This window comes from Felis catus, chromosome C1 (assembly GCF_018350175.1).
Source record: "Felis catus isolate Fca126 chromosome C1, F.catus_Fca126_mat1.0, whole genome shotgun sequence".
Classification (NCBI taxonomy): domain Eukaryota; kingdom Metazoa; phylum Chordata; class Mammalia; order Carnivora; family Felidae; genus Felis; species Felis catus.
In genome coordinates this window covers 134,457,289-134,478,157 of record NC_058375.1, presented here as the reverse complement: position 1 = coordinate 134,478,157, position 20,869 = coordinate 134,457,289, and the positions used below count along the sequence as shown (strand labels likewise).

The following is a 20,869-nucleotide window of genomic DNA, read 5'->3' as shown; positions in this document are numbered from 1 at the left end:
CAGAAATAACTGTGATATAAAAAGAAAGAAAAAATTCCCACACTAAGGGAGTGTGTTCACAAGAGCTCCTATGAAAGAGCTGTGTCCTATGCCCATGTACACTATAATCATTCACTCTTTCAGCTGTTATCAATTTAAAACCAATGAAACTCCCACACTGAGTCCATTTGAGCAGTCAATTTTCATATCTCGAGGCATCTGTAGTTATTCTGAATTGGCTGCAAAAGCAGAACTAACAAGTTAAGCTCTAACCATAAGTCGACATCAGGCTGGTAAACCATACATCAAACACAGACAGTTAGTCAATACTCCAGTATGAAAAACCAACCAGCATTTTAAAGAAAAGCAACATATTCATAATATGTTTGGCAGTCTGGTTTGCATTGCTTCCTTGATGGCTGTGCATTTAACTTTCCAGTCAACAGGGAGTTCCTCGTACTGGCAAAGCAACATGTTTGAAGGAAAACGGGTCGGTCTTCTGATTTGTGGGTAATATTTCTAAATGAGAATAAAGAGGGCTGAAGAATGTGGCTTTTGTGAATAAGAATCTAGAGAGTGTCTTAATAGTTGCTTTTTATAAGAAAACCCTTTCAACCATATGTTCTGGATCTTTGCACACAGTCCCTACTTCAAATATTATGTCATTGTCAGGCCATGTGTCTCAATTTTGTGTTTGGAAAATATGGTTGCTTGAAATACCTCTTTCTCTCCCACGAGTGACTCCATGACAGGATTGTTGCCTCCCATAGAGAGAAGAAGACAATGAAGAAGGAGTATTCAAACAAGATCAAGGCAGTCATCACTTCGATCAAATCATTTCCAAATTTCTGGGGCTGGGGGCCTTGGGCGAGGGGGAGTGAAGGGTGTTTATGACATATAGCTGCCTATTCCCAGAACTCTTTTATGTACTTTTATTTTATCTTCAAAAAGAAAGGACATATTAAAGGGAAATATCTAAGGAGGAACAATGCTACATAAAGTTTATGTTTTCAGATCTGTTGCCCCAGAAAATGCTTTGATAAAACACACTTACAGCAATACAGTCAATTTCAAAGAAAAGTTGGGAGACATACCTCTCCATATTGCAATTTGACTAACACTGACAGACCACCAATTACAATTATCCAAATTCTGATATGGTCTCTTGTCTCCTTCCCAGAACGAAAAATAGAAAATGCTGGAACAGCACTTTTGCAACACTGGGTTATTTTTCTGATGACTGAATTTTACAGAGGATGGTTACATTTTAATGTTGCTAATCAGGTAGGGTAACAAGTCAAGAGTGAAAGTTCTATATTGAACAAAATTTACCATCCCCCCAATAACATGATACATTTTTTCTTTCTCTTGGGAATTTGTAGAATATTGTTGATTTATAATAGACATGAATTTGAGAGGAAAGATTTGCAGGCCCAACTGTCAGTGATACTAAAGGAAATAAAAGGGCACTATCTTAATCTTAGGATATGTCAAAGTGAGTTGTTGATATGAATATTTCCTGTGCTTGTAACAGTCCACACATCTGCTGAATGTGGACCCCGATAAGGAGATACTGGTTGTGAGAGCTCTGATAGATTCTATCCTTAGAGACACATTCAATGCACACATAATGTGGACTCAAATCCCCATTGTACCATGAGTGAAGAGTGGGACCTCCTTTCTCAAGCACCATGGAAAATTCAATTCATCTCCCTGCCTGGGAAGCATTTATTCACACGTTTGTTCAAATTATCAATCTTTAGGTCAGAAAGAAATTCTGTTTTCTTCTCCCTCAATTATCAACCTCACCACAAAATGAAATCACCAGCTAGTACTTTGTGTGAGCAGGAGAATTATAAAAACTACAAAGGGGAAAGTGACTAGCCAGCATTGGCTTTGGATACAGTTTGTAGGGTCTATGGAGGCTCTGTAAAGCTAACAAGAACTAAGCTGAAGAATCTTCCCCTGCCTGGGAAGCTGGGTTTAGGAGTCATGAGGGAACTTTGTGGTATGAGAACACCTGCTGGAGAACAGCAGGGTATCAATAATAAATGCTAACCTTTAAGAAAGGGGAATTCTTATGAACACAGATGCCCTGCATCTTTTTCTTCTCTTTAGGTGGTTTCATGGAGGGAAGATTTAGGATGTGATCAGAGGACCGAATGGTCATGCACCACCTCTCCAGAGGGCAGCAGCCTCTTGGCACAAGAAGGAAATATCACATCAGCTTGACTTTGGCCGTGGGCAACTAGTTGAGGCTATGCTTCCAAGAGCATAGAAATTTTGGCTGGTGCAATGTCAGGGGCGGAAGTGAGATTTTGTATCTTTTTTTTACAATCTACACACACACACACACACACACACACACACACACACACATTAGAGTTAGAGCACAGAGTATGTGTAAAGCATGGTATAGATCCACCTCATGAAAGAAAACCTGTGTGTATTTGTTACTGTACCATTATTGGTGCTCATGCTCTATTTCTTCTTATTTTATGGAAACTCATCAGTCTTCAAAACGGAAGGCTTAAAGACAATATTTCATCCTGGCCCCAGGATTAGACTGAACCCATAGGGTATGCCAAAACTCTGGGCCATCTTTTAAGGATCGATAGTCGCTAGAATAAATAAAACCAGCATCTACTGCCATGGCAAGAATTAATATGGGTTTAGAGACCATTGGCTAAAAACAAAATGCTGGTTTTGAATCAAATGGGTCAAATTCATCTTATATTCCCAGCACTTAGCATGGCTATTATTAGACATCCAGTCCGTTTTAGGGCTGAAGCCTGATACTATCTGGCATTTTCTTTTACTTAAAAAATGGGAAAGATTTTGAAGGCTTGACTCAAAGGGAAAGAAATGTAATTTAAAGAAAGGGAAAAAGAGAATTATTATAATTATTATTATATACAAACACATAAAATATAGTAGGTTATACCAGAACATTTTTGGTAAAACCATTTTGTGGATATTAAAAATCAGGTATATATAAGTCATCATCTCAAATATTATACTCTATTGCCTGTGTAAAAGGTCTCTCTCCATGAGAAAGGAAGTTCTTGAACCACAGACTAACCAACTTATTATTCTGGCTCATTCTTTTTCCCCTTACCTAATTCACTCCCATTTCTGGACCTCATTTTTCTCTTGTTGCTCCCAAGTTATTCTGCTTTTAATATCTCCTAAGACTGGGATCATTTCCTCTCTGAATAACAGGCTTTTAAAAGACATGGGCTTAACCTGTTACCCAGGTGCACTTTTTTCTCAACATTTGCCATCTCTCATGGTGACCTGCATTTTATTATTGAACAAAAGCTAGCTATGTGCTACTCTATTACCAACACATTTGCTCCCAAGAGCCTTTAAATAACAGAAACTGCCTGGGAACTATAAATGCAAAGGAACCAGGAAGCTTGTAGGCCAAGATAAAGAAGCTTAAGGTTGGCTATTAATTTTGGTTAATATTAAATCATGACATAGCTCACACGTAAGGATCATAGTTCAATTATGAACCATAAAGAAGTTTAAAGAAAAGAAGATTTACAAGATATTTTTAAGCACATTAGTGCATATTGTGGAAGTTGTGAGAGTATTTCAGGCCCAAAATGATAGACCTGTGCCCTGGTATATAAATTCAAATACAATTATTCTCAGACTAACACTGATAAAGTGGCAGAATTGGAGCATGTCTCTACCCAAAGGTATACTGTGGTGTTGCTCATAAATGTTTTGCTTAAATTAACAATGTGACAGGTAGGTTACTCTGTCATACATCAGTTCTAACAAATTATTTTTAAAATAGTTTCCTTTTAACTCAATGATTTTGCTATTCATAAAGATTACTGTTGAAATTTTAGCGCTTATAGCTTGAATCTGAAATGTGAATGGCAAATCTTTCTTTACTTCTCAATATAATTGACATATTTTATTAAAGTACTATAATTTCAAAGACATTATTTTCTCATGTGACAGAAACCTTAAACAATTAGTTGTGCCTGTGTGGGTAATTACTTAAATGTTCCAGCAATTAGATGACACTGTATAAGTTGGTGTAGCTAGAAAAGAAAATGAGCTCATGGCCATTTATGTATAAAGAGTATCATGATGAAAATTACAAAAAAGATAAATATGAGCCAACCATAAATTATCTACACTCTTCCCTTGACGTAAGCAAGTTACTACTGCCTTTCCTTGTCAATTGCCAGGATTGATTTCCCAAATTTTAAAGGAATACCTGAGAAAATGGTTTCCCAAGGCCATCTTGACCATAATTTGCTCCATCAACCTAAGTAATAAAGAAAAAGAAGAGGGCCAAAAGGGAAGAAGAGAAAGATGAAAAGAAGGACAGAAAGATGGAAGGAAGAAAGTTGCTAAGTAATTAAGATAAGCTGGGTACGGTGTGAAGTTCTTCCATATTTCATTTAAATTTTATGATGTAAATTTCATAGGTGAAAGAGTCAGTAACCAAATATTAAGTTATCTAGCTGGCAAAAAGCAGAATCCAGCTACAAACCTAAAGCTGCTGTACTTTCGAATAAACTCAATTTTCTGAATTGTAAAATGGAGTGGAAATTTTTCTATCATAATAAAAAATCTTGATTGATTAAGTTTATCAAGAGTATATAAGGCATTCTGGAACTTTTGGAAATATTTCATGTTTGACACAAATGTGACAGTCCCTACACATTACCCTATAGCAAAACTGTTATCATTAACAAGCTCTAACCATGTACATAGAATTTTAGCTAGTCTATGGAGCCTCATTTAGTAATAAGAATGAACATCCTTTGCCCACCAGACATTTGAGCTAAGTCACTAATGTGATAAAAGTAGAATGAGTGAAATATATCCATGTAAAATCGATAATTTAAAGAACATGAGACAACATTTTAAAATAAAAATTTTTTTAAAAGTCCAAATGACAACAACACATTTTAATTTATATCCTTGGATAAGTTAGAAAAGTATCCTCTATTTTCTATTTTCTCACTTATTCAATTAATTAATATTTATTGAGTGCTAACTGCCACAGGCCATCCTCATTATTAGGTACGAGAGTAAAGGTGGGATATTCAAAAAAAAAAAAAAAGAAAAGAAAAGAAAAAGAATGGAGAATAAGAAAGACTCTAACAAATTGAAAATATAATTGCTAAAGTTAAATCAATAAGGACAAAGGGATAAAATTGAGAATTCTTTCAGAATATGGGAAAAATAAATCCTGGTGATCTAAATGCTCACATCATAAGGATCCTAGAAGAAGAACCAGAGAAAACTGATGGGAGGGACTGACTTATCAACATAGTAATAGAGAGAAAAAAATTCAGAGCTGAAGAGAATCTTAATTCTTTGAGTGCTAAGCAGAGTAAATGTTTTTAAATTCTGCCAACCATATACATTATCTTGATTACAGAATCTCAAAATAAAGACAAAAAACCAATGATTCTGAAAGAAAAAATATTCAAAGTAACAGGAGTAAGAATGGAAACTACAACTCTGTATTCTAGAAGCAATGGAATTTTATGCCCAACTACACTATTGATCAAGTGCGGGCATACTGAAGATATTTTTAGACAATCAAGGTCTCATGTTTTCTAAATGAGTTACTGGAGGCTGTTACATAGTAATAGAAGGAATTAAAGCAAGAAAGAGAAGGTATGGATTCAGAAGGAGTGAATACAATTCAGAAGTTCAGCAAAAGAGAATCACGGGCTGATTCCAGGTAAAGCCTGGAAAACAATCAATCCAAGTGTGGTGAGGTGATAGAAGGAGTTGAGAACATATTCTGGGAAAAAAAAAAAAAAAAAACAACAAAAACAAAAACAGGGAGTCACATTCTAGGGACTCTAGGGAGTCTAAGGAGTTGAACACAGACTGTTTAACTGAGAAGATTAAAGTCCTTGATGACATAAAGGCCCAGAGGCAAGAAAAAAGCTCTGTGGTAGAGGAGGGGGGAGGATTCTGTACAAGAAAAGCACAATTGAAAAGGTATCAAACTAAGGGGGCCTGGGTGGCTCAGTCTGTTAAGCATTCTACTCTTGATTTCGGCTCAGGTCATGATCTCACTGTTGGTGAGATGGAGCTATGCATGGAGCTCTGTGATGACAGTGTGAAGTCTGCTTGAGATTCTTTCTCTCTCCCCCTCCACCAGTTATGCTCTCTTTCTCTATCTCAAAATAAATAAACATTTTTTTTAATGTATCAAACTAGGGGTACCTGGGTGGCTCTGTCGATTTAGCAGCTGACTTCAGCTCAGGTCATGATCATCTTGTGGTTCATGACTTTGAGCCCCACATCCGGCTCTGTGCTGACAGCTCAGAGTCTGGAGCCTGCTTTGGATTCTGTGTCTCCCTTTCTCTCTCTCTCTCTGCTTCTTTCTCCACTTGCTGACTCTCTCTCAATCTCTCTCTCTCAAAAATAAATAAACATTTAAAAAATGTATCAGACTAAAATATAGCATGATTGTAAGCAAATGATGAAGCATGAGCTTAAAAAATAAGAACATTATAAAAAACAGAGAAAGAGAGACAAACCAAGAGATAGACTCCTAACCATAGAGGACAGACTAGTAGTTACCAGAGGAGTGGTGGATGGGGGAATGGGTTAAATGGGTGATGGGGATTAAGGAGTGCACTTATGATGAGGATAGGGTGATGTACGGAAGGGCTGAATTACCATATTGTACACCTGAAACTAATATAACACTGTATGTTGACTGAAATAAAAATAAAAACTTAAAAATATAAGCACATTATAATTTGTGTGGTCCATTAAGTGATCACATTGAACTCAAGGACATGTTAATCCTATCTGGCACATGACTTGGTCAGCGATTCCATAATATTTACATGATCAATATAAAGTAAATGCAGGTACCTGATTTTCTTCACATTTAGATCAAAATATGAGGAAAAACATGGAGGACTTGGTTGTGATTGTGAAACAGTGTAAATGTACTAATGCAACCTCCAAATGTAAAAGAAAAGATAATCTTTTTCACTATGATCAAGGAGGATTATTTGAGAATCAGAGGTCATGATATTGTAAGAACAGAGAATGAAGTCTAGTCCTTGGAGTTACAGGAAACAACCTTACATAATCGTAATAGTATGAATGATGTTTTTGGTTTTTAGCTTTTAGAATCAATCTACAAATGAGTCATAATTATAGAAAGCAGTGCAATATTGAGTTTTTATGATATAGAAGTAAGAATCACAGTAGCAAAGACAGAGGAGATGAGAGTGGGGAAAAGGCACTAAACTTCTTGTCTTGTCAACAGTAGCACTAAGTCTCAGCTTTCTGTGGTTACTGGAACACTAAGTAGAGATTTAAGTATATTGGATGTTACAGAGAAAGCTATTGGAGAGACACAGACCTGTTGTATTTGACCATGAGTACTTGGGGGGGAAAAGGGCCAGGTGGATGAGGTCTGGTTTAATTGAGTTGAATTCAGTCTATTTGTAAAAGAAACCTGAGATGACATCTAAGTTTGATAAATCAAGACATTATGTCATGAAAGATAAGGAAGATGTTGACAAAATCTAACTAACCTGTACTCCAGATACAATATTCCAGATAACAATAACATAAGCTATGGAGTTAACCACCAGGAAAACAATGGATAGAAACAGTGCCAAGTAGTGCCTCATAAGGAGCAAAACCGAGATGAGGCAGGGGAGCACTGCTTTTCATCATAAATCCTGGAGGCATACTATTTAATCTTTAAACAGGTTGTTTCCTTTATAATGTAGTGATTACAAAATAAGGTAGTACAACATTACTTTCAGTTTCTACTAATACCATCCATTATGGTTTTATCCACATGAAGATGAAAGAAACTACTTTCTAAACATACAGTCCTCTCTAATTCTATCATTTTGATATAAGGAAATACTAGTTGCTCCCCCCAAAAAAAACAATTGTTATCCTTTCTAGAAATTGCACTGGCAAGTGTTTTCTGTTCTTGGATGTCAGTGTTGTTATTTGAAAGATTATATAAGGTAGTTTGGCTGACACTGAAGAGCTCTTACTTCAGTTTCAAAACCAAGTAGAAAATATGTTACAAACATACATACCACCCTAAAATGTACCCTCTTGCCTATAATTTACATATTAAACTTATTTGAGTTTTATTTTTGATAAGACATTCAATGCGATAAACTCACACATTTAAAAGGTACTTGCCATTTTCTTGGCAAATGTGAAAGCACTTGGAGAAATTGAAGGCTTTTCAGAAGCTGCCACAGCAGTGGTATAGTGACTGCTATACGCATCTGAGCTATTAAGATTTCTTTCCATTGAGTCATCATCCATAATTATCTGCCAGCTCTTTTTGACATTCTAATGTACCCGTCTCATTAGTGATACTAAAGAAATTAGAAAATGCTGCCCCATCAAGGGACTGTTTCCAGATCTAGCTTCTAGCCAACGAAAGCACATTTTGGCCAGGTCTCCATGAGTCCCAAAAAATAGATATTGAAGGAAGAGTTTGTGACTGAGTTCAGACTGTGTGATATTGAGACAATTCTCTTTTCACAGAAAGTGCTTTGGGGATGTTGATCTGCTAGGCATTAGACAGTTAAGAAGGCATAGCCTTTCCTGCTCCACCCTGGGTGCTCAATAAAGGCTGGCTGCATTCAAAGCTCAGGCCTTTCAGCCTGTTGGAAACATTACATAAAGGAGTAAAAACACTTTGAAAAGTGGCTGTGGCCCTGCAAAGTCCCTCCCAAGTGTCAGGAAGCTCACTTTTAAGATCCAAACTATCATCACAGTTTTCCTGAACCTTGTTGTGAAGGACTTTATTCCAGACCTAGAAGATTAGACTGTTGAAAGAATTTGATGCATATTCTTGTGGGCAGATACACAGAGAACAATTTTAAAGGCCATAATCTCTCTTTCTGAATACTACTTCTCTTTGAAAGAGTTACGTGGAGTCATTTAACCATTAATCATTCATTTATTTTATGTAATTTTGCATAACTGATCAAAAACACTGATTTCATTGCTTTCTCTAAGTCTTTGTCTTAAATATGCTAAGAAAATAGACTTAAAGTACTAAATTTGACTGGGCCCGTATTTTTAAAAATTGGTTTAATGCTTTTCACTTAGTGAAAAGAAAAAAAAAAATCTCAGTAAGCGCTTTAAAAAATTCACAGTTAAAACTGAAACAAGCCCAAGAAGTGATTATATTTGCATAACTTGATCTGTATTTGGAAGAAAATTCCACTGAAGACAACAATGGAAGCTTATCAAATCAGAATTTCACATAGATTTTCCATAGCCCTACTAATGAATACTGACTCATTGGTCAGCTATGGTAGAAATTTAATGGAGCTCTAGGATAGGAAATGTACCCATCAGAGTGTGTTCAGTGGTTCCATTACATCAGTATGAAAACTGCATTAGGCATCCAGTTCTGCCGCTTTCTGAGACCAATGCTAGAGCACGGTAGTTGTTAATTCTTTAGCATTTTGATGGAGGCCAGACCGTGCCCCTGAATTAAAACCCTTTTTCTTTTGCCACAGTCAGGAAAATTTGCACTTTATGTCCAAATTGGGATTGTTTGGTCTACTGATTTGGTTTTCTATTTTCTTCAAAGTGGTAGGCAATCTCCAACTGAATCCTCTCAAAGAAAATTATAATCTGTTGGGGTGCATTCTAAGATACAAGTGAAGGTACTGATATATTATTATATGAAGTTGAATCTGTAGAGGACCCAATACTGTAAGTGGCCCTGAAAAGGATATCTTCAGAGTATAAGTCTGAGGTAAGCCTGGTTTAGAGTAGGTGCTAGTTCAACCCCCAAATGGGTACATTCAAAGAATTTTCCACTCTTGCTTCATAAAATTTTACCGTCTACAATTGGTTCAAAATGCCATATGCGTCTTGTGATAAGTTCCCCTGTTTAAAAATGGACTGAAATTGATAGGACAGACAGTTATTACAACCCATTTCAGTAAGTCTCATGTTAACTATTGCTGAAAATATTGAGATCTGTTTTGCCCTGTTCTTAAGAAATGATTGTGTAATTAAATCACCTTTTGGCTCCCATGAAGATCCATCTTTTAATTTTGTTCTCAGAGTTTATTTTAGTTCATTTTCAAATTTCTCCTTACAGTCAATTTTTAAAATCTATCCATCCATCAGCTAGGAAATTGGAAAAGCAGGGAAAATAATGGCCTTAATGCATATGTTGTCTCACTAGGAAAATAATACATTTTACTGTGTAATTTGTAAGTGATATCCAGTTATAGGACTATAGGTGTGCACCTGGACCGTCCAAGCACATGGTGACATGGGTTTATTCTGATGGGCCGCTAGGATACCCTATTACATCACTGGTTCTATGTATCCACCCATCCTTTTTCATCTCTCTTGGCACCGGACAGTAATAACAACAGTAGTGAATAATAATAGCATTAATAACAGGAACATTTATGAACACTTAATTCCAGAAACTCTATTAAATGCTTTACATGGATTATCTCATTTATTTCTCCATGCCTGCTCAGTGATGGGTACAAGTATCCCCATTTAACAGATGAGGTATCTGATGATCAGAGAGGTCATGATTTGTTCAATGTCAATATCAGTGAGTGGTAGAACCCCGGTTTGAATTCTAATTAGTCAAATGCCAGACTCTACATTTTTCTATTGTGGTGGCTAGGATGGTCTAGAATATTTTGTTCTTTACTTTAGATATATTTGCAAAAGTACCTACTTATCTCAGTTTAGACTGAGCTTTTAGTTCTCCAGCCTCCAAATCCATAGATTTTCATGACATCGGTTTGTCTTGGACTTTTCTTCCTAGCGCTTACTTCAGACTATAATTAGGGTGATCAGATAACTTATTATCCAAATCAGGACACATCTAAGGGTGAAAAGAGCTGCTGGTATTAAGCATTCTGGGACTGTAGGTGTGCACCTGGATTGTCCAGGCCCATGATGACATGGGTTCATTCTGATGAGCTGCTAGGATTTTCTTCTCTCTGCCCCCTGGTGCAGAGCCCAGCTCTGCTGAGGGCAAAACTAAGTATTGTTTTCAATGGTTCTGTGCTGCAACCTTTATTTTCTCTGGACTAGTTTTGTGGACAATTGTTTTTTATCCCTCTGTTAGAGCAGGGCATTCAATAAACAACCTAAAAAGAATAAAATATCCTAATATTTCTTTAGAGCTGAATAGCTATGGACACAGAGGCATATTCATTTATCACTGTTACAGTAAAAGCATAAAAAGGCCTATACCTTTAATAAGTCCCTTTTCTTGCAGAGTTTTCAGAGAAGGTCTTCGGGTGATAAACTTCTTTAATCTGCTTTTAACTCGGTTTTTGTCGCTTGTATCGGAAGCACTATGATGCAGTCTGAACACTAGAAATAAAAAAAAAAAGCTTTCAGTAAATTTCTCCTTTATGATTATTACTTTATTCAAATATGAATAGAAAGCAGTAGTTACGGAACTACTGGAATTAATAGCTCAAGCCCTTCTGTTTAGACACTGCATACGAGTAAAAATTTGGCTGTATGAAAATATTAGCTGTGTTGCCACCTGAATGTGCAATGAGAATGTGGTTAGTTCTATACACTCACAATTTATTTTCACTTTCATTTCCTTATATTTAATATGATGACCTTTATCTGCATAATTCCACCTATTTGTATCTATACACAGAATTATAGTCAAAGAAAAATTCATCTACATTAAAGGGAAAACTCTTCAAATTGTTCATTTCAATCGATTATGATTATATACTGCTTGTAGGTAATTCAGGTGTTTTAAACGGTCCTGCCTGCCCAAATAATTTTGTCAATCTTCTTTTTTATGTTGACTCAAAGTGATTTCTTTTTCTGAAGTAAATATTTCTTATTTTTGTTATTAATGTGAAATTACCACCAGTTCTAGGTAAAATTCTGAAACAAATTTGTCTCAGCCTTCTTCAGTGTCTTCATTGATCCCCTATCCTCAGCTTCCTATTCTAAGCTCTATCTTCAAAGTTAGGTGTGCATCAAATTCATTCCTAGACAAATATTAGCTGAATGTTTACTGATCATCAGGCTCTGTGCTAAAAGGCTGTGAACTTCATGATGAGCATAACACTTAAGTTCTGGACCTTCATTAAGCATAGAGTCTAAGTACATTCAAGGTATCTTATTATTAATGACTGATTCATTTTCTCTTTAAGATAATAGAACTTAACTGGGCCCTTCATTGTCTTAACCCAATTGTTGACGTAATGGGAGGACTTGGGATACTTTATTAGGTACATAGAGGCTCTTGTCCTTTCAAATCATATTTTAGAATAAATCAATCATTCAATTGGGTTAATAATAATATATCCAAAATGTATTGAGACCTTACTACATGCTTGATACTTTCCTAAGCATATAACATGATTTAGCTTAATGTTACTGCAATGTAAGGTCCACGTGGGCAGAGATTTTCATCTACTTTTGTAAATGTTGTTCACTAATGGGTCTCCAATACCTCAAACATTGTTCAGCATGTAAATGTAAATGTTCACTGAATATTTGTTGACTCAACTCTCACAATGAACTTTTGAAGTATGTGAAATGATTCTACCTATTTAGAGACAAGGAAGCTAAGGCAAAAAGGTTAAGTAACTTGTCCAAGGTCAAGTTTGGATATGGGACAAGTCTCATAAGATTTTTACCTGGTATTCTGCTAGGTGATGAAAAAATAAACAAACACAAACTGACCACCTAGTACATACATGGCAGGGCTGGAATTAACTGCTGTGAATGAAAATGCATATGGCCTATGTAATTCTCATATGGCATGGTGTGAAGTACAAGAGACTAAGGGATCTTAGAGGAGGAATTGACCTCAGATGATTTTGGAAAAACAGCAATTGCCATTAGAACCCACATAAGCAATAATTGTTTTTATAGGGCCATAAGTATCAGGCATTAACCAACTCAAAATTGCATGATTGGAAGTCATTCGGGGCATCTTAATATACTATCTTTACATGATATCTTATCAGTTTTTATCTGGGTCAAGTCACTGCAGTGACCACCAGTCAGACATGCTGCTTCAACTGACAACTGTCTCAAAACCCCATGGTCTGGGTTCTAGTATCAGAGGCTGAAGAAACACTTAACGTCCTTCAGAAAAAAAATCTTTCTCAGGGTAGTTTTGGTCTCAAGTCTGCCTTTGAAGTAATAGGGCATAATCCATCCAAATTTTCACAGGTTATCAAAGGTAATATTTTCTATTTCTAGTCTCTCCTCAAAATCTTGTCACCTTCCATGACAGAATGCCAAGAAATACAGAATCAAAGGAGGCATTTTTATCTGCCTTTTTAGAACTAGTTAAAATGATGTGATTAGAAAGTATATAGAGTATAAATGCAAGATTATTAAAATGTTTATATAGTGAGTTATATCTTTCAGAATCCCTTAGGTACTCTGGTGATACTATTCTTAATTTTACATGTATAATATGTTTATGTTATATGTAGTTTTAAATATACAAAGTATAAAAATATTTAAAATATAATATATATTATATAAAAACATAAAAAGTATTTATATATTTTATATTTTGTATGTTTTATATATTTATATATGATATATATAAATATATATTTAAACAGATATATATGAATAAATGCATATTCTACTATATAGAAACATTTAATGCAAACATTTAAATCATTATGTGAATATATATTTATATATTTAATATATTTGCATTCATAATATTATATATAAAATATATATTGAATGTCTATGAAATATATGCAAAATATTTCACATATAAACTGTAAAACATGTATATTGTTTTCTTTTTTTTGTTTGTTTTGTTTTGTTTTTAATCCCACCATCTGGCTCTACATGTGAAAAGCCATGTACATCTGGCTCATACATGTATATGTAAGGTGTATTGTTTTTTCAAAGAACATGAAATAATATTTTTAAATGCTTTATCTTGTTTCCTTCTCACAAAGACTGAGAAAGTAGCAGTCTTGGGTGTGATCACACTGGTTTTAACACAGCCAAACTCTCCAAAGTTGCCTCTAATGACTTTCCTAGAGACAGACTACAGCGTCCACTTCTATTTCCTGATGCCATAAATAATCATCCTCAGATGACAAGTCAAATTACAAGGCCTTTGCTATCATTCATTCCACTCATTTTGTTCTAGGAAGAGTAATGCAGAAGTTAAAGTCAATAGATGACTATAATATACAGCATACTTTTTATTAAGCAAATAACTTGAAAGCGCTATAAATACGAACTAAAAATGTAAAAAGCACATGGTTATAAAGCCAAGTCCATCATGGGGTCCCTGTAAACAGCAGTAAAAGTCTTTGAATATTGTGGTTTACAAATCTGATTTCAACAGCCAAACTTATAAAACAGTTTACGCTTTTCTGTTGTCAAGGGAGAAAAACTTGCCAAATTGTTCATTTTAAGTAAATACAACATCACCAATTAAGGAAGGCAAAATTTAAACACATGCCTATGATAATCAGGACATAGTTTGCTTCTGATTTCACTACTGATTTTAACAGAACAGTGTTCCTTCCATTTTCCCACAGCACCCAAGTGACCCCACACATACTTTTAGAAACTTGTAATCACACAGTGCAAATAAAAGGACACTTTACTGGAAAATACACAGTGTGGTACAATAATCCATCATTTATGAAAAATAGAATTCAGCCTTTTCTTTTTCCTCAGAGATTCAACTACTTTTTGAGGGTGAACTTTACTGCAATTTAAAGATTTATGTTAAGCCAATGAGCATTTTTTTTCCATTCCCATTTAAACTTTTTATTCAAAAATGAAAAGAGACTAAAGAGATATGAGTTTAAATTCTAAAGCATTTAATCTCATTTACAGAGGAATTGCTCTTAATTCTACATATTTTCATCTCCACAAAAAGTTAACTTGAATGGGATTCGCTTTCCAGGTATTTTAGAATTTACTTTTATTTCCTTTATATGTTCCTCTTTTTTCCATTGATGGGTGATCTTTTCTTTCAAGCCCAAAAGGAATATTTTTGAAAGCCTAAGAATTTTCAATAACAATATACAATTTAAGTCTCAACACGCAGGCCAAAGGCATTAGCTTTGAGCACCACTCTTAACCCACTGAGAGATTTAATTGCTGTTAAAGCTGCTCACACCAAAGAATAGTTAGAATCGAGGGATTTTATTATTATTATTATTATTATTATTATTATTATTTATTTGAGTGCAGTTGACACACAATCTTACATTACGTTAAGGTGTACAACATAGTGATTCAACTTCCGTATATGTATGCGATGCTCCCCCCAAGGACTGAAGGCTTTTTAAGTTTTATACCCAACATAGCATTAATGGTGTTAAAACCACCCTAGAGATGAAAAAGCTGATTGTAATGAGTGCCCTTTGTATATTTATTTTTTCAACTTTAGTAATGGGAGGAGGAATCAACCCGGTTTGGATGATGAACATTCACTACCATTCTATTGAGGGATAAGAACCACAAAAGAAAACCCTCAAATTTTTCCGGAATCCAGTGTTTTAGATAATATGATCCAGAATTGTGCATCTGCCAGAACTTTTCTTTCTGGGGATCTTATTTTGAAATATCCCCCTTTCCTGCCAAACTGCTGTTTTCATGGTATTCCCATGTTACACTCACATGCTGTTATTATTTTTTTTATTTGGAAATACTGGAGAGCTAACATTTCAGAAATGTTGCTAAAGGAAATGCTATTACAAACAACTTTCTAGGCTTCTTGTCACTTTTTTGGTTAGCTTTTACATAGAGATCGACATCAGGTGTAGATAGTTGTGTTAGCATCTGAGACCTCCTGACACTTTGAGTCTGGGAGGATGTTCAGGGCAAAGCTGGTGGCAGTGAAGATCATCTTACCACTCTGAAGTGTCCAGGGAGGGAGATCAAGAAAGAAATGGCAAAATAAGGTTATATCAGGCTCTTAACCCCAAGAGATTCCAAAACACTTCTCCAACCATCACATGGATTACATAACAAAGTACTGAATTGTCTCCACTCATATTTTCCAATCCGACTTCTTGTATTAGGAATTGCCCTGTTGTACCACTTATTAAATTACTGAAATAAGAATGCCTTACCCAAAGTTGATTGAAAAGAAAAATCAAGTTTTTAAAATTTCTTTCAGCCTCCTGCCTGATTCCTTTCATGAGGCTGTCGTATATACTGCTTTGCTCTCCAGCACACGCTTTTAGAGCTTGCAAAACTTTGCATGTAACTCCCTGTGTCAGAGTGGGAAGAAGGGGTAAGTTTGGGCTTAATATATATACTGTTGGTCATTTAATCTCTCTCTTTTTTTCACATGCTCAGTGTAAATAGAAGTCATATTTTCAATCCCCAACTTGTAGCCTGAGAAGCTGAATTATGAAACTTCAGGTGACTTGCTTGAAACACAAATCACGATTAAATCTGGAAATAACTGGAAGAGGGAATGCAGAACATTTTAACAGCAGTGCTTTGTTTTAACCACCTACTTCCCACGTAGATATTGTAGAAATACAAAATAAATGATCAGTTCAAAAAAGAAGGGTATGTGGACAATATCTACCAATGATTCGTATTTATGCTATCTACCCTTTTAAAGAGAAGTAAAAATTCATACAGTGAAAATCGTTTACTTTTAGACTAAATTGTCTAGTTTAAATGGTCAAATCTAACCATATTTTTACATTTCCAGTGTTGATAAAGAACTGGCAGTTAACTGTCATATCCCTGTCATTCAGCCATATGGAAATTCCACGACTGCTTTTCTCAGTAATAGATGTATCCATGTGTTCTACTTCTAATGCATTCATCTGTCTATGATGTAAATCTTCATTGCCTTTCATGTATAGGCCTAATATTTTTATTTTGCTGGTAATATATCTGACGTGTCTAGGTCGATAATGTATTCCTATAGTTTGAGTCTGGATGTTTTGTTTAAACTCTATAGCATTTAGTATAGCTTTGAATTACTTAATGAATAACTTTGTTGATGATGATGATGATGATAATGATGATGATGCTAACTTCAGTTCTGTTGTGCAAATATTGAGTAATATTATCACAGATGTAATTTGCTTTCAGTTGTAAGCCTATCTGGTTTCTTTTTGTGAACCAGAGTTGAAAAAGATATTTGTTTCACAGGTTATGGAAATACTACATATTCAGAGAAAAAAGGAAAGAAGAAAGAGAAAATATATGTAAATAGCAAAAACCTATCGTGTGTATAAAGACAAATGATACATTTTTTTCTTTAAATGGAATCAGATGCAGTTTAAGGTGTAAAGATTCAGATCATCCAGACATCTTTTATGACTTGATACAGTGTCAGTAAAACTTTGTCACTTGAGAGCTGTTCAAAACTTTGATAAATTTGTATATAAAGTAAGTGGTTACTGAGCTAAGGCAGTAGCTGATTTTGAAAGCGAAATTACTAAAAAAAGAAAAAATGGCATAGGGCAATAATCCAGACAAAGGGCGCTATGAAGTAAAAATATGCTTTCCATGAGAAAATATTATATATTAAATATAGGAATGGGTTCTCTCCTGGTGACAGAAAACAGGCCACAGCCAAATCAAATGAGAAGAGCCTTATAGATGAATATGAACATCAGAGAACAAAAATAAAAAAAAACAACACAATGAGTTTTCAGGCATGACAATTCCACCACAGAGGTAACAGCATGGCAAGATTCTAAGAAATTAATACTTGGGATTTATGTGGGGGGGGGAGCCTAGCTGGAGAATGAAATGATATTCATATTTAAGTGTATAGGACAATTTCTTTTCTTTCTTTTTTTTTTTAATTTGAAAGAGAGAGAGCATGCACAAGGGAGAGAAAGGAAGAGACACAAGGGAAGAGAGAGAGAATCTTAAGCAGGCTCCATTCTCAGTATGGAGCCCAACAGGGAGCTTGACTGATACCATCCTGGGATAATGACCTGAGCCAAAATCAAGAGTCTGATGCTCAACCTATTGGGCCACCCAGGCACCCTGAATACTGGACAATTTCAATGCTGATTTTATATACTGACTCAGATACTAGACCGTGCTTAGCAGTATTTTAACTAGGTGGGTGGTATTTAAATCTGCCCTCCAGATAGACATAAATAGAGAGAGCTACCACTACATATTGTGTGTGCATATTTGTTTTTACCCTTGTGAAAATGTATTCTCAGAGGGTACAGAGGGGAGTAATAAATGACAACTTCGAAGCTTTTTTTTTTAAATCTCTAAACTTCGGGCCTTATGGGTGATCAAGAATATGCTACAATGTATCCTGAATTTTTCAAACACAAAAATTTGAAGGAGGACATAAAAATATATATTATAGACATAGGCAGTTTAAGAGAAGTCTTAAGCTAAATAATCAATATTCAAGAGGAAGTGGTGGGGTGAAGTATTTATTTAGATTGTAAAAAAAAAGTTAAATTCATATATATGTATAAGATATATGTAATTTATAATTTTATAAGATATATAAATAAATACATATTTAACTTTTCTTCAATCTAAATATTGTCATATGTCATTTTTTAACGTGTATTTATTATTGAGAGAGAGAGACAGAGCATGAGCATGGGAGGGGCAGAGAGAGGAGGAGACACAGAATCTGAAGCAGGCTCCAGGCTCTGAGCTGTCAGCACAGAGCCCGACACGGGGCTTGAACTCACAAACTGTGAGATCATGACCTGAGCTGAACTCAGACGCTCAACCGACTGAGCCACCCAGGAGCCCCTAAATATTGTAATATATATAGTATATTGATTCTCTTAAAGCATTCTCAATTTCCACTTTAACTGGGCAATTTGATCATCCTAATACCACTTATATTATTAATAATGACTCATTTTCTTAGAGTACTTACAATGTGACAAGAAACTGCAGTAGGTATGTTACATCTCGTTTAGTCCTTATAACCATTCAATGTGGTGGGTTCTCTTATTGTTGCCCATTCTACAGGTTAGGAATCTGAGGTTCGGAGAGGTTAAGTCACATAGCAAATAAGTGCCAGAGCCAAAGTCAAGTGCAGGGCTGCCTGATTTCGAGCCCATGGGAACTTCTACCCTGCCCCGCTGCCTGCCTCTCCATCTGCTTGGTAATACTGTCAAAGTTCTAAGGACTTAGAGAGACGGCAATAGCCTCTCACGATAGTCAAGTACTTCCAATACTTCCAACCTAAGGTCTTATCTGATGTGCTGAAACTGCTGGCTGAGATGATTCTAGGTGGTGCACATCACTGTAGACCTAAGAGGGAAAATGAGTTGCCTCAGGTGAGATTAGTGAATCACAGGACAGCAACAGAGCTGATGGCTGAATACTCTCTGGATTGCCCATCGGAACAGCTGATGATGGCATTTGGGTTGCACAGAGCCATAACCACCGTGAGTCACTCACCATGCTCCAGGTGGCTGTATGTAGCCAGACAAGAATGAATATGGAAGTAGAGATGCAGGGTGGGGATCGGGACCCCTGTTAAGTAAAAGGGCTAGCAACCCAGCCAGATCTCTCAGTTTTTCAGTCCTTGACTCCTGTCATCACTTAATCTTTTTTCAAAGACAGACAGATAGACATCTAGCCCGCAATAGTATGGGCACATGCACTCTCATCTATAAACTCCTTAGCACTTCCCTCATCCAAGTCAGGAAGTTTCATTCTTCTCTGTGCCCAACCAAAGTCTGCCTGTTTAATTCTGGGTTGCTACATAGGAGTAAAGCTTCAGGATCAGCATTTAGGAGGGAAAGCAGATAAGAACCACTAATGTATGGCCTCCTTCCAACGGCTAATGCTGCTTCTTTCAAAAAAAAATGTGCATTCCTTCTCTTACTTTGAAGATTACAGGTGTTGGATTTTTAATTTGAATCTCAACTCTATCCCTTAACAGAAGTAAAATCTTATTCAAGAAGTGTAAGTTCTTTGTGTCTCTTTTTTCCTATCTGTCAAATGGGGCTGATAATATCCACACCAAGGACTGTTGTGTAAATTAAATGCCCCAATATATGCAAAACACCCAGTGCAATATTTAGTGTATCATAAGCATCTAATAAACACTAACTATTGTGAATTATGAGATTATTATCGATGTCTTATAGTGCAATCATGATTGTAATAATCAGTAAGTGAACAGAACAATACCCTCCTCATCCTCCACCCCAGTGCTTCTCACGTTTTTCAACATTTACTGAGCATTTACTATGTATCAGGTATTATTAGATTATAACCTTAGCTGTTGCATAAATTCAATATATATGTTAATTTACATAAAATTAAAAATAATATAGATACAATTTTTGACTGCTACTTGGCTCTCAGTTTAAAAAAAGTACTTGTATACAACCCCAAGAGTTTATCTGTGATTAATTTCTGCCAGGTAGCGTGTATTTCAAGACTTGGAACATGTGTTGAAATCATTGGGTTTTGAAGAACTATCCATTAAAGACTTTCTGAACTGTGACAATGGATATTGACAGTGCTTGTCAGACTAAACCACTATTGATTGGCTCACATCATGTGTATAGCAAAACCAATTTCTTTCAAGTGCTTCTTCCTAACTGAAATACATTATTGAGCCTTCCTCTCTGTTTATTATAACACCCAAGCTCATCGTATGTAACACATCTAGCAAAAAGGTTTCTCAATGAAGGAAGCAGCAAACTATAACACAGAGAGAAGTGAAGGCACTTAGCAATCCAAATAGTCTTGTACTGTAAGATGCTATTTCTCTGGAAAATATCGATCCCTTGTAGAGTCTTGTTTTTATTTTACAATCTTCCTGAATACGGAAAGATCACGGACTAACAGAGCTTTACTATTGTTTAATGATCCTGTGACTCTCATGGTTTCTACCCCTGAATGAAACTATTTTAAGTATTGCGTG

General features: G+C 35.6%; 1 protein-coding gene across 8 annotated transcripts in view; it reads right to left on the bottom strand.

The window, feature by feature from the left end:
- ARHGAP15 (Rho GTPase activating protein 15) overlaps positions 1–20,869 on the bottom strand; it is a 615,977-nt gene that overhangs the window by 249,127 nt on the left and 345,981 nt on the right. For all 8 annotated transcript variants that reach the window (XM_045033724.1, XM_045033723.1, XM_045033726.1 and 5 more), the window contains one exon: positions 11,227–11,349. In XM_045033724.1, coding sequence (XP_044889659.1) covers positions 11,227–11,349 — 123 coding nt within the window. The remainder of the gene's footprint in view (positions 1–11,226; positions 11,350–20,869) is intronic.